The sequence below is a fragment of the Myxine glutinosa genome, chromosome 1 (assembly GCF_964187855.1).
Source record: "Myxine glutinosa chromosome 1, kmMyxGlut1.1, whole genome shotgun sequence".
NCBI lineage: Eukaryota > Metazoa > Chordata > Myxini > Myxiniformes > Myxinidae > Myxine > Myxine glutinosa.
In genome coordinates this window covers 94095566-94115572 of record NC_136261.1, presented here as the reverse complement: position 1 = coordinate 94115572, position 20007 = coordinate 94095566, and the positions used below count along the sequence as shown (strand labels likewise).

Genomic DNA, 20007 nt, shown 5'->3' with positions numbered 1-20007 from the left:
TGTTACAACCTGAATTTAAAATGGATTAAATTGAGATTTTTTTGTCACAGATCTACACTTAATACCCCATGATGTCAAACTGGAATTTTTTTCTAGAATTTTTTTTACAAATTTATTAAAAATTAAAAGCTGAAATGTCGAGTCAATAAGTATTCAACCCCTTTGCTATGACACTCCAAATTGAGCTCGGGTGCATCCAATTTATTTTGTTCATCTTTGTGATGTCACTACTATGAAGTCCAAGGAACTCTCCATAGAACTCCAGGATAGAATTGTGAGAAGGCATAGAAGTGGGGAAGGGTACAAAACAATTTCTGGAGGGTTGAAAGTTCCCAAGAGCACAGTGAGCAACCAGTCAAGAATGACCTTGGTCAGTGAGGTGACCAAGAATGAAATGACCACTCTGAAAGAACTACAGAGTACCTTGGCTGAGATGGGAGAACCTGGCGAAAGGACACCAGTCTCTGCAGCACATCATAAATGTAGGCTTCATGGAAGTGTGGCCAGACGGAATCCACTCCTGAGAAAAAGGCACATGACAGCACCCATGGAGTCTGCAAGAAGGCACGTGAAAGAGTCTGAGAGCATGAGGCAAAATATTATGTGATCTGATGAGTCGAAAATAGAACTCGTTGGCCTGAATGTAAAGCGCAATGTCTGACGGAAACTGAGCAGAGCTCATCAACCATCTACTATCATCCCTACCATGAAGCATGGTGGTGGCAGCATCATGCTATGGGGATGCTTTTCAGTGCCATGGACTGGGAGACTTGTAAGGATAGAGGGAATAATGAATGGAACCAAATAGAAGCAAATTCTTGAGGGGAACCTGCTTCTGAGTGCAAAACTTCGGTGAACATTTAAGTGCAAAACTTGTGCAAAACAAGCTCAAAACGTGCTTGCCTGACTGCGGTGAATATTTACATTCCAACAGGACAACGACCCCAAGCATACAGCCAAAGCAACACCGGAATGGCTTCAGAACAAGAATGTGAACGTCCTTGCGTGGCCCAGCCAAAGCCTAGACTTGAATCCCAATTGATAAATCTGTGGAAAGACATGAAAATTGCTTTTGACCGACACTCCCCATCCAACTTGACAGAGCTTGAGCAACTCTGCAAGGAAGAATGGGAAAAACTCCCCAAATCCAGATGTGCAAAGCTGATACAGACACATCCAAGAAGACTCAAAGCTCTAATCGATGCAAAAGGTGCTTCTATGAAGTATTGACTCAGGGGGTTGAATACTTTTGTAAATTATATATTTGTGTATTTCATTATTAATTATTTATTAAAAATTAAAATAAATTCCACTTTGACATTGTAGGGTATTATGTGTCGATCAGTGACAAAAGAATCTCAGTTTCATCAATTAATATATTCAGGCTGTAGTACAACAAAATGTGAAAAAATATCAAGGGGTGTGAATACTTTCTGATGGCACTGCAGCCGGTGGTAAGACGTTTGAGGCCTATGAGTTATTCTGGCATGTCCTGCCTGCTGCATTTGTGGTGTCTCAATGTTGCGTTGTAGTTCCTGCCTGGGTTTGCATGGTTTGGGTGGTGTGAAGAGCGAGTGGCTGGAAGGACACGTGTGGAGAACCAAAATATCAGCTCAGTCTGACATGCAGGTGGCGCTTCAACTCTCCAAAATCTGTCCAGTGGATCTCATGCTGTATCCTATTTGTATTTCCAGCCAAATGAGAGGCCATTGAGTTAGAAATACAATTCTACCGTTGATACCATAGGGACGAGGGATAATTATTTATTCATTTGTTGATGTTTGGTTTGCTGTGTATGCAATCGTGTTTTTCTTTCGTCCCTTCCTTGCATTGTATGAATCCCTTGTTAATGAGAACACTGTCTGTGGTCACGGAGTGACCATATATCTCATTTAAAAAAACAAACACCATCATGAACTGTTTGGCCAGCAGACAGTGGGCCAGGGTGGTTTAGTAAGCTGCAGGGCCCTGGCTGAGTGTGGAACAATTATACGAATGTCCGGCCCACATGGTGGAGCAGCCTGTAAGATGGCGCCACAGACAAACACCAGCAGCCAATGTTGAGACCACAGCCGTGTGATGGAAAGTGGTCTATGTGAGGCATAAAGACCTTGTTCACGCATGTGTATGCCAGTTGGAAATGGACCTTGGGGAGTTCACATCTCTCCTTCTCTCTGTTTCGTTGCTCCCAACAAAAAAGACCATGTTGGAGCATAGCGAAGGCATCGCTTCTCATCACCATCCCCTCGTCTCCAGGCCTCCTTATCGCCTTTTTCGTCCTGAGCTGCACTTTTCAGGGAAAACACCAACAGTAGAATTGAAGGCTGAGACATAGAGAGACTTGGACAAACAATGGGTGTGGGGGAATTAGTGACAGAAGAGGATGCATGGAGTGGAGAAGATGGATACAGGAGGAAGGTAGAGGGATTGGGGTGAGGTGTGGGTTGTCAAGGGGAGAAAAAAAAACATGTTTTTGGATTGGGGATGATCTTAGATGGTGGTGAACAGTTGTCTTGAAGACCTGGATGGAAGAATGAGATTGAAAATAATGTGGAAGTTGGTTCCAGTGTGTTGTGGAAGTTGGAAGAAAAGAATGTGATAAGGCAAGGGAGCCAGTCCAGAGGGAAGAACAGTACTCCATCAAGCTGCGGAAGAAAGCCTTGTAGGTGGATAGGAGTTCAGATGTGCCAAGGAAAGACTTTGTACGACGGAGGATTCCCAATTCGTCAGCTGGCTTTGGAGGCCAACTTTTTAATATGTTTTGCAAAACTTTGCTCTGTGCCATGCCAACCTGCAATGACCAGCTCGTGCATGCCGAAGGTCCTCACCTGCTCCCTCTGTTGTGTGAATCTGGTATTGTCGGTGCTATAGCAGGAAATGGTTCTCATTGTACACAAGATCAGGTTTGCGGATCTTTCCCCTCCCTATTTGTCTGTCTTCATGCACCAGATCCGTCCGGGTTTTGATGTCTTGTTCATTTCCGTGTTGAAATCATTTTATTTTAAAAAACCATTGTGAACTAAAAGATAGATTGTGTTAACTACAATAGACTTCTTCCTGCCTTTTGCCTTTCTGCACAAACTACCACCAGTTTTTGTCAGAGAAGGACCCTGCAACCCGATTATGGTATCCCACTCTCTGGAGTTCTCGGTGGACCGTTTTTGATGACACTGGCTGCTTGCACCAGTGTCATCAAAAACGGAAAAGTTGAAATTTAAAGTCAATTGATCTGCCTGCCTACTTTGCCTTGTACTTCGGATTAATGCATGGATATCACGATCCTGGAGTATGTGCTTCTACTCATTGTTTCCCTTTGCTGATGAAGTCTTTCCCTCGGAATTCCATGCCGACATCACTTTAGACACCGTTGGTCATAAAACATCAGCAAGTTGAGCGGTCTTTGTCACTGAAGCTCCTGCCAAAGGCACCCCAACAAACACCTCTCTTTCAGTCACTGAGCTACATGGCCTTGGCCTTTTTTATTACAAAAAAGGTTTTTAAAAAACCCTCCACAATACAAAAATAATGAGGTATCAAACCAAGAAATCAAAGACCAAGAAATTAAAGATGAAGAAACCACAGAACAAGAAATCAACGACCAAGAAATAAAAGACTAAGAAATAAAAGACTGTGGCGGACACGATGGCTCGCTGGCACGGTGACATCATTCCGCGCACCAAGAGGGTGTCGGCCACGCCCGAGGGGTAGGCGTGGCCTCGGGATATACACGGGGCTCGCAGCCCCGAGCAAGTCAGTGCTACAGTTTGAGCTTTACAATAAAGACTCTTTTGACCCTACGCGTTGTGGCTTACCTTTTTGGCAACAAGTTGCGTGCATAGCACCACGCTTCACTGGTGACCCCTTTTGGTTCAGCCGTCGCTGACCACAGAACGCGCCATGGCCAGCAACGCGGTCGCGGTAATGCTCCCTGAGTTTTGGGAAGCACAGGCCGAGGTATGGTTCGTGCAGGCCGAAGCAAAGTTCCAGCTTCGAGGAATAACGGCGGACGAGACGCGTTACTATCACGTGATCGCCGCCCTCAGGCCCGGCACGGCCGCCCGAGTCGTGTCCATCCTGCGGCACCCACCGGCAGAGCACAAGTACAGGGCGCTCAAACGTCTCCTCATCGCCACTTTCGGCCTCACGGAGTTCGAACGGGCGGACCGCCTCCTGGACCTTCCCGAACTCGGCGACACACGACCATCGGTACGGATGGACGTTCATAACTGCCAGCGTGCCCATGGCATTGCTCGGTGCGGACTTCATATGTGCAAATGGGTTGCTGGTCGACGTAAAGCACAGACGGCTGGTCCGGGCAGAAACCTTTAGCTCGCTCGCTTGTTCGCTGAGCAGCTCGTTGAGCGGCTCACTGAGCGGCTCACCAAGCGGCTTGCTAAACGGTTCCGTCCCGGCGAGTTTGGTTTGTACGCTTCCGGCAGCGGATGACTTTACCCGCCTCCTCGCCAGTTTCCCGGTCCTCACGCGGCCCACCTTCTCGGCGGTGGCCGTAAAGCACGGGGTGGAGCATCACATCCCCACCGTCGGGCCACCGGTCTACGCCCGGGCACGCCGCCTCGAGCCGACGAAGCTCGCGGTGGCGAAAGCGGAGTTCGCTATGCTGGAGCGGCTGGGCATCGTGCGGCGCTTTAAGAGCGCTTGGGCATCGCCGCTGCACATCGTGCCGAAGCCCGGCGGGGGATGGCGGCCGTGCGGGGACTACCGCCGCCTCAACGATGCTACCACCCCTGACCGCTACCCGGTCCCTCACATCCAGGACTTTTCCGCCCAGTTGGCGAAAATGTCCCTCTTTTCCAAGGTGGACCTCATCCGCGGCTACCACCAGGTCCCCATCAGGCCGGAGGACATACCGAAGACGGCCGCCATTACACCATTCAGCCTCTTCGAGTTTCTGCGGATGCCCTTCGGGTTGAAGAATGCGGCTCAGGCGTTCCAGCGGCTGATGGACAGCATCTTGAGCGACTTGGATTTCATTTACGTCTACCTGGACGACATCCTCGTCGCAAGAGCGTCCCGTGAGGAGCACCTCCGCCATCTCCGCACGCTCTTCGAACACCTGGGCCAGCATGGCCTGATCATCAACCCCGCCAAGTGCCGGTTCGGCGTCGCCGAAATCGACTTTTTGGGGCACCGCGTCACCAGGCACGGGGCCATCCCCTTACCGACCAAGGTGGAGGCGGTCAGGGGGTTTCCGCACCCCCGCACGATCAAGGGGCTCCAGGAGTTCCTGGGCATGGTGAACTTTTATCACCGGTTCCTGCCCCGCATCGCCCAGCTCCTGCGCACCCTGCACGAGGCCCTCCGGGGGAAGCCGGGCAAAGGTGACGTTGCTTGGACCGAGCCGATGGACGCGGCATTCGCGGGCACGAAGCTCGCCTTGGCTAACGCCACCATGCTCGCGCACCCGGCGCCCGATGCACCGATCGCCCTCACCACCGACGCGTCGGACTATGCGGTGGGCGCGGTGCACGAGCAATGGGTGAAGGGAGCTTGGCAGCCGCTGGCGTTTTTCAGCCGGCAGCTCCGCCCGCACGAACGGCGGTACAGTACCTTCGACCGGGAGCTCCTCGGGTTTCACCTGGCGGTCCGGCATTTCCGCCATCTGCTCGAGGGCCGTTCGTTCACGGCCTTCGTCGACCACAAGCCCCTGGTCTTCGCGATGGCCAAGGTCGCCGAGCCGTGGTCGGCCCGGCAGCAGCGTCACCTCTCGGCCGTGTCCGAGTACACGACGGACATCCGGCACGTCGCGGGGAAGGACAACCCAGTGGCGGATTGCCTTTCCCGGTCCGTCGCCCATGCGGTCCACCTCAGGATCGACTATGCCCGGATGGCGGCGGACCAGACCGCCGACCCCGACATCCAGGCCTTGCGGACAGCCGTCACGGGCCTCTGCGTCACCAAGGTGCCATTCGACGGTGCGGGCACGGCCCTCTTGTGCGACGTCTCCCTCGGCTGGCCTCGCCCCATCGTGCCCGCGGGCTGGCAGCGCTGGGTTTTTGACGCCATCCACGGCCTGTCCCACCTGGCACGAAGGCCTCCCAGAGGCTGGTCGCCGACAAGTTCGTCTGGCATGGCCTCCGGAAGACCATCCGCGATTGGACCAGGACGTGCCTCGCGTGCCAGCGCGCGAAGGTGCACCGCCACACCCAGGCCCCGTTGGCCCCGTTTACTGTGCCCGAACATCGGTTCGACCACGTTCACGTGGACTTGGTGGGACCTCTGCCCCCCTCGCGGGGTTTCACCCACGTCCTCACCATGGTGGACCTCACCACCCGGTGGCCGGAGGCCGTGCCTTTGGCGGCGGACGTCGCGCAGGTGTTCATCGCCACCTGGGTTGCCCGGTTCGGCGCCCCCTCGGACATCTCGTCCGACCGCGGCCCCCAGTTCACCTCAGAGCTCTGGGGGGCGGTCGCACCGGGGCTCGGCGTCCAGCTGCACCACACCACGGCCTACCACCCCCAGGTCAACGGCCTGTGCGAGCGCTTCCATCGCTCCTTAAAGGCCGCGCTCCAGGCCACCCTCCGCGATGGCGGCTGGGTCGACAGGCTCCCCTGGGTCCTACTGGGCCTCAGGACGGTGCCCAAGGACGATCTGCGCGCATCCGCGGCGGAGTTGGTCTTCGGACAACCGCTGCGGGTGCCGGGCGAGTTCCTCCTCGACTCCACGGCACCATGGTCCGCGGCGCAGTAGCGCACCGCACTGCAGGAGACCACCGAGAGGTTCGCCCCGGTGCCGACGGCGCACCACGGGTGCCCACCAACGCACGTCGCCCTGGAGCTTCGCACGGCGGAGTACGTGTTCGTCCGCCACGACGCCCACCGGACACCGCTGTGGCCCCCGTACGTCGGGCCCTTCCGCGTGCTGGAGACCGGGGCGAAACACTTCACCCTGGACATCGGCGGTACTCCTGACCGCGTTTCTGTGGACCGCCTTAAGCCGGCCCACCTCGACGTGGACCACCCCCCGCCGGTGGCTCGGCCCCCGCATCGGGGCCACCCCCCGGCGGGCGGACCCCCGGCACCGCCCAGCCCCGCTGGCACGCCACCACCCTGTCCTGCACCCATCCCAGATGCCGCCAGGGGCATCCTAGACGGCATCCCGGCATCCATGACGCCGCCAGCCGCCAGAGGGCGCTTCGGCCGGGTCATCCGTTTGCCCCGCAAACTGACCCTTCAGGTGCGTGGGAATTCTGGGGGGGGGGGGGGGCGCGTGTGGCAGACACGATGGCTCGCTGGCGCGGTGACATCATTCCGTGCACCAAGAGGGTGTCAGCCACGCCCGAGGGGTAGGCGTAGCCTCGGGATATACACGGGGCTCGCAGCCCCGAGCAAGTCAGTGCTACAGTTTGAGCTTTACAATAAAGACTCTTTTGACTCTACGCGTTGTGGCTTACCTTCTTTGGCAACAAGTTGCGTGCGTAGCACCACGCTGCGTATCAAAGTTGCGTGCATATCAAACCAAGAAATCAAAGACCAAGAAATTAAAGACGAAGAAACCACAGAACAAGAAATCAACGACCAAGAAATAAAAGTCTAAGAAATAAAAGACTAAGAAATAAAATAACAAGAAATCAAAGACCAAGAAACAAAAGAACAAGAAATCAAAGACCAAGAAACAAAAGAACAAGAAATCAAAGACCAAGAAACAAAAGAACAAGAAATCAAAGACCAAGAAACAAAAGAAGAAGAAATCAAAGACCAAGAAACAAAAGAAGAAGGAATCAAAGACCAAGAAACAAAAGAAGAGAAATCAAAGACCAAGAAACAAAAGAAGAAGGAATCAAAGACCAAGAAACAAAAGAAGAAGAAATCAAAGACAAAGAAACAAAAGAAGAAGAATCAAAGACCAAGAAACAAAAGAAGAGAAATCAAAGACCAAGAAACAAAAGAATAAGATATCAAAGACCAAGAAACAAAAGAAGAAGAAATAAAAGACCAATAAACATAAGAACAAGAAATCAAAGACCAAGAAACCACAGAACAAGAAATCAAAGACCAAGAAACAAAAGAACAAGAAATCAAAGACCAAGAAACAAAAGAACAAGAAATCAAAGACCAAGAAACGAAAGACCAAGAAATGAAAGACCAAGAAACGAAAGACCAAGAAACGAAAGACCAAGAAACAAAAGAACAAGAAATCAAAGACCAAGAAACAAAAGAACAAGAAACGAAAGACCAAGAAACGAAAGAACAAGAAACGAAAGACCAAGAAATCAAAGACCAAGAAATCAAAGACCAAGAAACGAAAGACCAAGAAACAAAAGAACAAGAAACGAAAGACCAAGAAATCAAAGACCAATAAACAAAAGAAGAAGAAATCAAAGACCAAGAAACAAAAGAAGAAGAAATCAAAGACCAAGAAACCACAGAACAAGAAATCAAAGACCAAGAAACAAAAGAACAAGAAATCAAAGACCAAGAAACAAAAGAACAAGAAATCAACGACCAAGAAACGAAAGACCAAGAAACGAAAGACCAAGAAACGAAAGACCAAGAAACAAAAGAACAAGAAATCAAAGACCAAGAAACAAAAGAACAAGAAACGAAAGACCAAGAAACGAAAGAACAAGAAACGAAAGACCAAGAAATCAAAGACCAAGAAACGAAAGACCAAGAAACGAAAGACCAAGAAACAAAAGAACAAGAAACGAAAGACCAAGAAATCAAAGACCAAGAAATCAAAGACCAAGAAACGAAAGACCAAGAAACGAAAGACCAAGAAACGAAAGACCAAGAAACGAAAGACCAAGAAACAAAAGAACAAGAAATCAAAGACCAAGAAACAAAAGAACAAGAAACAAAAGACCAAGAAACGAAAGACCAAGAAGCGAAAGACCAAGAAATCAAAGACCAAGAACCACAGAAAAAGAGAATCAAAAACAATGACCAAGAATCGGGTCAAATAATAATTCATTGTCCTACCCTAATTATCCCTATGACGTCAGCCGCCCATGAAGGGGGGAAAAATGAGGAGCGGGAGCTTCTCCCAGGGGAGTGAGAGTAGGAACGGGAAGGAACATGCATGATGGGCTTTGTGCCCCACAGGTATATTCACCCTGAGAGGTTTGCAGTAAATGCCCCATGGGGCCTTGCCCAGAGGACCCTTTCCTTTATCTCAGCCTCTCCTCTGGCACTTTTTAACCGTCCATTGTCTCAGGTTCATGTCCTCACAGCGAGAGAAGGAGCCATAATTTCCAACCTCTGGTAGCGGAGTCTCTTCAAAGGAGGTTATATTTCCCCCCCACCGACCCCACCACTGCAGCAACCACCTCTTGTGTATAGCCCTCAACTCCCAACTCAGTGGGCCCAGCCCCTGGCATAACCACACATCTCACTTGCCTAGCTCTGCAGGCAGGAGTGGAAGGTGTCCCTCTGGATGCCACATAGGTGTGCCCCTGTATGCTTCCTCAAATGTCCCATGTGGCCACACTGAGAGCAAAACTGTTCTTTGCACCCAGGCACAAGGAGATGGGAGATGAGGAGATGAGGCAGAAAAAATATATTTAGCCTTCAAACCCAGAACGTCCGTATATTGGACATATTGGACCGTATATTGGACAAAAATACCTCGCTTGAAGAATATCACTCACATGACAGAATGGTTCCTTCCTTCACCAACAGAAAACAGATGCAGTAATGTTGAGTCATCAGCATACGAGTGCTTTTGGTTATTTGTGGAAGAAAGAAGGCCATTCATAAAAATAAGTAAGAGTGTTTGGGACAGGACAGAACACCAAGGGGCACCGTTGTTGATAGGGAAGGAGGGAGATGTTGAACCATCAACAATTACGGAGATAGAGCGGTCAGAGAGAAAGCTCGATATGAGAGAGCAGAGTGAAGGAGGCAAGCCAAAGGAGGGAAGCTTGGATATCTTGGCTATCAGAATGTCAAACTCTGTCAAAGGTTTTTGAGATATAGTGTAGCAGCATAGCAAACCTGTTGTGCATTTTGTGATACAAGCACCAAATTTGGCACAAATGTACATTAATATGTTGCGAACATTTTCAGATATTGGGCCACTTGAAATTCTCTCTTTATGTCCGCCATATTGGATTTCAAAATGGCCGCCACTTGAAATCTACATTTGCTATTATCTCTGGACGTAATGCAGCTATTGACTTGATTCTGGTATCTAAATGTATGTTTTTGGGGGCAAGGAATCCAATGGTACCAATTTCAACTTAATATTATCTATCACAGTCTGTTATATAATTTTATTTGGAAATTATCTAGGCAAATATTGGATTCAACACAATACTTTGAAAAGAATGTCTTAGTTCTGTAAATGTCTTAGGTATAATACTGACATGCTACATGGTCTAGTATTTGAGGCTAGGTGTACTGGTATCTGAGGCTAGGTATATACCGGTACTGAAGATACGTGTACATAAACAGTGTCATGTTAACAAGTTCAGCATTGCCACAAGTACATGTATGTTGTTGACTCATCGTCATGTGCAGTCCCCTTCACACACACAGAGGGCTGTGCACTGAAGGGCAGCCTTTTTGCACTTGCAGCGCCTCACACACCCTTTCTTGCACTTGCAAGAAACCAGCTCAATGCAGCTGTGAGCTGCCTCAGTTAGCCTGGTCCAGTAAGGTGTGTACTGTCCTTCTCCAGTCCTTGACCAACCCCAGTTGGTTGGTGGAGGGAGCTCTGGTGCTGGCAACAGTATCTGACCCCACACATGTCCACCTTAATACACTGCCCTCTTGACATGTTCCTCCAGAGCTGCCTTCGTTGGAGGGATGAGCTGCACATTGTTCTTCCTTGCGAAGAGTTTCCTCCTGGCCTTGTCAATGTCTGTGCATTTGCTGGTTCGATCATACAACAGGATCACGAACCTCTCGATGATGCGCATTGCATCATCTGGTATGTCACGAGGTGCAGAGGACAGCAGCAGCAGCGCCTCAGTGAGTTCTGGCAGTACCGTCCAGACTGCCCACGCAGTGTTCTTGCCATGTCTATGAAAACTAGACACAGTGTCGCATCCAGTTAGAGCGTGGAACATTGGCAGTGCACGAGCCTTCTCTCGTCCCAATCCAGCTGCTATTTCGTGTGCTGCTAGGTATCGGAAACTCTGGCCTGTTCCGAATGCCAGCCACAGTTTGTCTTCTGGTTGCAAGTCCTGTGCCAGGGACACTGCCAGCACCACAGCATTGGTGTCTACAGTCCGGATGAGTATTGCATGGTGTCCATGCTGGACTGCGTGAGATGCATGCAGCAACATCCGACTGTCAGCCTCTTCATGGTTACATGGGGCGAGTGAGGTCAGATCTGGCAGTAGTGACTTGCTGAGCACTGCCTCTCCATCAGTAATGACGAGTTGCTTGTCCTCCTGGTCAAACCATTCCATGAGAGCTGCTGAGAGGAACCTGAACAGCTCGGTCTTGTTGCTGTCCACTCGTAGGAAGTTCTGCCAGTTTCCTGGTATGGCTGCGGCAGCCACCACACGTCTCCGCACACCTTGTCCCCGCTTTGCACGTGTACTACCTTTCAGTGAATCAGCAAGGAAAGTATCCCAGACCAGATCCAGGCGTGACACTGTTTGCAGCTTCGTGGACATATATGGGATGAAGATCTGTTGTGCATACTCTTCAAAGGTCTTTGATGCAGCCGGCTTCAGCATCTGGACGATGGCTGCTCCATCAAGCACAATACAGGTCGTGACAGGAGTCTCTGTCTTTGCGTCGGAGACTTCTTCCAAGCATGTGAGGAGATCACTCTTGGTACCAGTGCAGAGGCTTCCACCATCAGACAATGCAGGAGGACATGCCTGATTCTCGTGACAAAAGAACTCCTCAAGGTTTCCATCCCTCGTCTGGCAGCCAATGTACAGGCGTGCGAAGAGTTCACGGTCATTCTTGATGGAGGCGAGCTGTTGCTGACCTTTGCTCTGGCTTCTTGGAGTGGAAGTGCTGAACACCTTCAGCTTGTTACGAGGAATGGGTGCGTCCACTGCCAATTCTTACAATATTTACACAGCCAAGATTTAAATATAAATCAGTCTAAACTCTTATTAGGTTGGACAGTACATTTTCCAGACATACTCCGTTCTGTTAATTACAGCCTTCGTGTTAAATTCAGAACATGTCAAAACTGTCAGTGTGGAATACACACTTCACTCAAAATACTACTTTATATAAAACATTTCGAATTTAAAGCCTTATAGTAAGAATTTCAGATAAACCCCAAAAAAGTAAGACCAGGTTGGCTATTAGACAACCTGCCTCTGTCGTGCCCACCAGACAAGTGGTTTTAGCCAGCACACATGTGTATCAGGTAAGCTTGTGCTGAGTACATCATACCTGAACAACTCAGTGAGGCAGAACACAGCAGTGCACACCAGGGTGACCCCTTCAGTGCATAAACCAATTAACCTGTCCACTGCAGGGCATATAGAAATGAAGTTATTTTCTGCATATAATAATAATATAAGTTCAGTTCTATATAACAATTTCTGTTATCACCACTACCACTACAACTACCACTACTACAAGCTTTGTCTGGAATTTTGTGGACTAACAGACAAACAGACATACAGACAAGCTGGGATCAAAACATTACCTCCTTCCACCATTGAGTGTAGAGGTAAACATCATGGAAATTATATCATGCCCTAGATTTAATTCATGCTTACCCGTGTATTTGCTTCACTGGTTCACAAGGTCTTTTGCATACATGTAATTCAGACTCTCGTCTTCATTGCTGACCACACAATGTTGTCTAGCTGAGCCCAGATTGTATGTAATTAACTCATTTATGTGGAGTCACAAGGTGATTTAAACACAGCCACACACAAAGAACACAGTTGATGTGGGTCAACACACATGCAGCCTCTCTACTCTTTTATTTGGGTCAGGGCTGTGATTAAAGACATGTAGTGGAGTCATGTTTGTAAACATTGTTAAAGACATGCTACAGTGCATTGTTAAGGAAACAAGACAGATGGAAGCCTATACAAGAAATTTCTGTACTCTAGAAACACAAAAGATGGCTTAAAGGGTCTAGGAAAAGGGGATTATGCATGTTTGGTATTTATTGACAATATGAATGTAATGTTACATAAAATATGCGTATGAAAAACACAAATGAATGGGTCACTTTGTTTCCTAATGGGATATGAATTTATATTTTAGACTGCCAGTATATATGAGCTTGTCTGAGTTGTTACTAGTGATTTAGTATAGTTTTTTTATTTATTTATATTTACAGAACTAAGACATTCTTTTCAAAGTATTGTGTTGAATCCAATATTTGCCTAGATAATTTCCAAATAAAATTATATAACAGACTGTGATAGATAATATTAAGTTGAAATTGGTACCATTGGATTCCTTGCCCCCAAAAACATACATTTAGATACCAGAATCAAGTCAATAGCTGCATTACGTCCAGAGATAATAGCAAATGTAGATTTCAAGTGGCGGCCATTTTGAAATACAATATGGCGGACATAAAGAGAGAATTTCAAGTGGCCCAATATCTCTAAATGTTCGCAACATATTAATGTACATTTGTGCCAAATTTGGTGCTTGTATCACAAAATGCACAATTCTTTTGAATATTTGGGCTAAGCCGCCCCACTAATATGAAGGAAATTTCTTCTTGGTGTAAGATGTAAGAACACTTGATTTTGAGACGTCTATTCTGACTTCAAATGTTAACGCTGATCTCAACTATCACTGGTGTTTTGCATGCACGAGATGCATCAATGCGTGTGCTCTCTATCTAGAGGTTAATTAAGCTGGTGGACCCATCTGACAGCACCGATTCTTGCAAGAATGACAAGAATGACCCTCATTCTCAATTTCAATGTTTTTGTGATACAGACCTCTGGGTAAAAAAGACTCATGCTTGAAGGTGATGCTTGGCCAATAGTTTGTACTTTCAGGGAAATACATAATGCACATAGCATAGTATTTATCTGAAATATGGTAAGAAAATGTTTTTAGGCTCTCAGGAGAACCACCCAGAGCTTGGTGTTGTGTTTTATATGAGTGTGTCCAATTATGGCTGTAAGAGCTAACATCTCAATTGGTAATAAGTACATCTACACATTTAATTGAAGTACATTGTTGTGAAAAAACATTTCTGTATAATTTCGTGAAACTCCTAATTACTTGGCATTGTGGTAAAAGAGGTTACCTCGATAATAACCAAAAAGCAATGTAACATGATAAATATAGTCAGAGGGACAATTTTGCTCGAAGCACCAGTTGCTAAAAGTGTCGATTCTTCTCCATGACGTAGCTGAAGAAAGCACATGCATTACCCACAATAGGAGAACTGTTTTTGAATTGCGAAGGTCATGAGAAGGCATTTGCCATGTGGATGTAAATATGACAAGGACAGCAATAACAGTAAGTCACAAATGTGGTCACAAGACGAAACTGGCTGTTACAGCTCATGACATGGATAAGGAAATTGGTCTTTTTCAGGGTGAAGCATGCATTGTAAACATGTCTGAACTTATCTCGGTGTGAAATACAGGCAGCAACCACAAGACTTGAAACATTTATCCTACACCGAGGAAGACTGCCAGAAGTGAAAAAAAAATTGCGTTAAGCTGTATTTTCTGAACCGTGCTTGTAAATTCCATATTCTTGGAAGTTATCACTAAATTTGGAGCAAATAGAGAATGAAATGGAGCGAAAGATCTTTACTGTGTTTACCTGTCTGTTTCAGTCTGCCCCAATGATTTGCTTTGCCCAGTTGCCTGTTTAACTGCGGAACTTATCTTAAAGCCATGACCTGTTTCTCTTCATTACCACCCAAACTAAAAACTTGTTTTTAATGATTTTTCGTTGCAACACGAGTTATTTTGTACTTTCTGCAAACAAATTTTAAATTACGTTGAGGTCGGTAGACTACACACCCTCGGTTCTTTTTTTAACACTCATAGCCGTTGCCCTTAAATGACCTGCAACAGCTGAGCAATTACCAAAGCTGGAGCTAATTATGGTTGTGGAAGTAGATGCGTGCCCATGTGGAGGCACACGGGTTACACCATCAGATCATTCAACACCCGCTCCAAGGTTTGAGTTCAACGAGTTGCACTGGATACATTCCAGCATAAGCGGGATCCAGTCTCGTCCATGTGAGTCTTGAAGAACAAGTTAATGGACTCAATGTCTTGATACTGTAAGTTAAGCAAATGCCATCCATCCAAGATTGATAGTGAGGCATCAACCAGATAAACCATGGGAATACAACTATTGGGGGTGCCTCTTTGCGGTGGTTGTGCCTTCCCAACGCAAGTCGGGGGCCAAATCTTCCCCATTCTTCCCTGCTGTCCAGATTCATCAGGGCGGAGCGGTCACGGTCAGGGTGCCCATCAGTCCCCATGGACCTGCCCTTTCCATTTCCACTGTACTGTCTATGTCTCTATTTTTCTCTCTGCCTCTCTCTAACTCTGTCGTGGCCCTGACTTTGTAAAGGTGGGGGTACACCATCCTGGATGTGGGGGATCTCTTGGTCGCTCCTGCAAGATTGATCTGCTGGCTCCATGCTGCGTGCTTGTTCGAGAGAACTGTCTGGGGCTATCCAATAACAACAACAACATGGGAATAGAAACACATTTGTTTTCTAATACTTGGAACATGCATCGCATTAGCTTTGTGACCAGTCTCAGTGCTGCACAAATCGATAGACTTGATCTGGTTTTTTTTTTGAAAAGCAAAGACCATAACTCAGTTGCAGTAGCAATCACTTCCTATAAGCTCTCGTCTGTGACCTTAAAAGTTTGACTCTGCCAGATGAAATCTATATGCTGTACCTTGAAAAGACTTGATTATCCAGGATTTTCCATGTTTTCTCTATTTCAGAGTATGGGATGTGTTCAGCACTGCTGCCCTATTATAAATCCATGTCGGACTTTTTTTTAAACCGTTGTGTTAGCTATGATGATGTTTTATTGTGAATTTAGTAATTTGACCCAGAAATGATACGTTGAATCTTTGATGTGTCCAAGTTAAGGATATTATGTGATCAGATGTGGAACCTGAAGGTTATGTGGTTCCCAGCACCATGTCATTATTGTGGGTCTTAATGATATAGGTAATTAGGCTGGGAGACCTGTTTGAAGCAGAGCAGGTAAGTTGATGCAATGCATTTTAGATGTGGTGTATTGCATACACAGAACACAAAGTGAGACAAAGGGATGGATGTTAAATTCATATTCTCGCAAAATAATCATGCAAGCAGCTCTGGCACAAATATAGTTCAGATTCTTTATTAACTCGTTCAGCTGTTAGTTTGATCACATAATACCGAAAGTTTAAGTTGTGCTGGGACAAGGTTATATTTTCACCTCTGTCTGTCTGTCTGTTTCTTTGTTTGTCTGCGAGCACGATATCTCAAAAGGTTCCAGATGGATTCCAACGAAATTTGGTGGACTGGTTGGGTGTGTGACAAGGCCGAATCAATTTTATTTTGGTGAAGATCCAATTCCAGATCTAGATACGAGAATTTTGAATTTTTGAAGCGATTCTTCACCGTTGATGATGGGGCCAAAAACGATATAAAGCATGAGATTTCATAAAGTTGTGGACGAGTTGGGACAAAACGATATGGATGAGTTGGGTCGGTGACAAGAACAAGCCGATTGGATTTTGTTCCGGTCCGAATCCAGATCCGACCTATCAGTGGGATACAAAACATAAACTGTTCAGCCTGGTGGAGGTTTGCGCTCTACCGAGTGTTGATCTGGGTTCTTGTTGCTTTGACTGCTCCGATCCATACCATCGGATTTGAGCTTTTTAGATTGATGAAAGGCCTTGATTCAGGAAGTGAGACATTTGGTGCAAAGTGTCCACTCCTTTCTCTTATTGCCAGTTTTGACATTGCTGATTCAATCAAACTTAAGATCAGTGGTTACTCCTAAGTTATTAATTAACACCAAATCAATTAACTTTCATGCTACCTTTGAAGGTAAAGGTAATTTGGCCAGGATCTATTTTGTTGGGAAATGGTTGTCTGGCAAAGTAATGCAAATGTAACTTGCCATTTGTCAGGGAAAGACTGAATATTTTCATTGTTTTATTGCTTATGGACATGTACCCCCTCCTTGTCAAACTTCAATGCTACTGTACTGAACATTGTGACATCATCAGTGAACAGCCTCTCCATGCTTTTGGGCGTGGCTGCATAATCATCCAGGCAATGTGAAAATGATCGTGAAATTTTAATTACCTGAAGCATTTCACTGTATGGACTTGTCTTCCTTTATGACTAAAATAATTTATCATCAACTAATGCGAATTCTGGTTATTTTTGCTAATAGTTGATAAAAAAACCCAAGTTGCAGATACGGCCCAAAGCCGTTTGACGAAATGGAATTCTTTTTTTGTGCAAGGTGAAAAGGTTATAAAATACAAAGCAAGTTGTGGCACACCTTGCTAAGCTGTGATCTGCGCAGATTATCTCAGGCCACTATGAGTCACCGAGGGTTCTGGCCTGTGAGAATGTAACTTTCCATTTTTGAACTTCCGCTCAGCTTTCACATCCATGTAAGTTACTTGAAATTTTCGTCGAGTAAAGCAGAAAGAGGTGCTCTCATCTCAGATGCTAAGACTCAGGGAAATCATTTTCCAGGTTGGTCTGCCAAAGTATGTTTGTTTCTGCCAATCTGTTCTCAAAAAAATTGTGAACTCATCACTAAAATATGATAATATAACAAGATTATTAGGGTATTATGAAAATATTATTGCGACTATGTCGGGTCGCCTTTTGTTCTTTTAGCTGCTATAGCTTGTATTCAATTCCTGTGTTTGAAGTGCAGACAATTGTTATTCAACATAGTCTCCATATAGGGTTTGCGCACATCTTTTTTGCACATGCATCTTTGCGGAGTGAGTGGTCGGCCTTGCGTATGATGCACAAGTCTAGGCAGAAATCCCAGTAAACCTATAATTATTTTCCCGCCAATTCTGTTCTTCCTTCTTTTCCCTTCTCTTTTAGGTTATTTCTAGCCCATAAGGTATAGCATACAAATGTGTGAATGAAAAGGTTTAGTTTTGTTGTTGATCGAGGAAAAAAAAAAAAAATCTAAGACTGGTGTTGATATAAACTTTGCATCCATAAGGAATTATTTTTGTATGCAAGAATTAATCGTGGAACTATTTGTATCAAAGACAACATTTTTAATGATGAATTTTACATTAATTTTGTTAACACGGTCGAGTAATAGATTGTTCTGTTTGGAACAAAGTAGTTGCTCTGTATGGCTATAAAATTCCCATAAGTGTACCTTGCCAAGACGCGTATTGCCTTATTCTCGGTTGTCACAATTTAACCAAAGGAAAAAAGGCAGAATTCTTATAGTTTGAATTTGTCTGCCAATGGGCTACACGATCCATGATGATGTGTGGTGAAGGTAATGATACAGAGGTTTACTAAACTGGCACACTTGAATCGCTGCCTAGATTCCATGCCACAATGGGTGGGTCACCGGGGCAAAATCCCGCCCTGATCGGATAATGCGTTCTTGTGATGGAAATTGCTTGTTTGTCATACGCTAGAGTGTGCAGGAAGAGAGGCAAGCGAAAAGAGTTTGGAGTTGAAAGAAGACAGACTGGAGGATTTCTAAAAAGTGGGAGAACAGAACAAACGACAAAGTTGAGGCTTTGGGGATCCAGCAAAATCTGGTATTGTTATTTCCTTCTCTTCTGGCACTGCGCTGAGTAGTATATCATTTGAAGTGAGTTATAACAGATTGTTTTGAAATACAGTATCAGTTGAACTAATGTGAATCAACTAAGTTCCCTTCATTAAAATAAAAAACCAAGTGTCAAGGCAGAAGACAGACATGAAGGGATTTACCGAAGACTGAAGTTTCCTCAAAAAGTCAAATTGATTTCAAAGGAATTTATTGGGAATAGAAGGACTTCAGAAGAAGATTTATTAAGAAACGCACCTGAAAGAGCTTGATGAAAAGGAGGGATTGTTGAAAGGAGAAAACATTTGAAGACGCTTGTTTGCCTCATGGATTCTATGGAAGTCTTCAATTTCCTGCAGGACATGGTTTGAAATTACTGATTTATCTCAAGAACGTCACTGAATTCACAGGGCTCCTGTTGCTGTGGAGGTGCGAAGTTGTTGCACTTTTTTGTTCCCTGGTGCTTGTGCGAATGGGCCCAATGCACCGCCCTCAAGATGGACGAGGAACTGCAAGAGCCGGCCAACGATGTATTTTTGCATTTCAGGTAAGGAACACATTAACAGTACTTCTTTGCTTTCCCAAGCGGGTGATTGCTAAGTGTACATTACATTGCAAGTAACATCTGCCAAATGCATTGCTCACCGAATTTGCCATGTGTGATTGTATGATTGATCCGTGGCAATCCTACTGTAGTTATTGCAATGATCCGAATATCATGAGAGCAAAATGGCGTGCAAAGTGCCACATAAATTAAAGGATACAATTTCAATGTTTTCTTAATTCTGCACATACTTACAATGTGTCAGCAGTTATAGTCCTTAGGACATGGGCTATGATTACTTTAAATCATACAAGTATGATAATATACAAGTATGACACAATAACTGTTTAGTGCACCTTTTATTATTCTGTCATTTAATCGATTTTAAAATTATCAAACCAGTCCATCATAATTTTAAACATTATATAAATATGGTGCCATCCTCACAAAGTGTCATCCTCATATTTCGTTATGTTACAGCCTGAATTAAAAATGGATTCAATTGAGTTTTTTTTGTCACTGATCTACACAAAATACTCCATAATGTCAAAGTTTAATTTTTTTTTGAAAATCTTTACAAAATAATTAAAAATGAAATACAAAAATATCTAATTTACATAACTATTCAACCCCCTGAGTCAATATGTTATAGAAGCGCCTTCGGCAGCGATTACAGCTTTGAGTCTTCTTTGGTGTGTCTGTATCAGTTTTGCACATCTGGATTTGGGGAGTTTCTCCCATTCTTCCTTGCAGATTTGCTCAAGCTCTGCCAAGTTGGATGGGGAGC

The 20007-nt window shown here is 45.7% G+C and overlaps 1 protein-coding gene across 2 annotated transcripts in view; it reads left to right on the top strand.

Moving 5' to 3' along the window:
- The first annotated feature begins 18329 nt into the window (after positions 1–18329).
- The window catches only part of LOC137426438 (circadian locomoter output cycles protein kaput-like), a 225003-nt gene continuing 223325 nt past the window's right edge, over positions 18330–20007 (top strand). The window contains exons 1-2 of one of the 2 annotated variants that reach the window (XM_068114990.2): positions 18330–18665; positions 19087–19223. In XM_068114990.2, coding sequence (XP_067971091.1) covers positions 19174–19223 — 50 coding nt within the window. In that variant the 5' untranslated portion in view covers positions 18330–18665; positions 19087–19173. Of the gene's footprint in view, positions 18666–19086; positions 19224–20007 lie in introns of those variants that run through there. The other variant, XM_068114981.2, reaches the window with a different exon arrangement.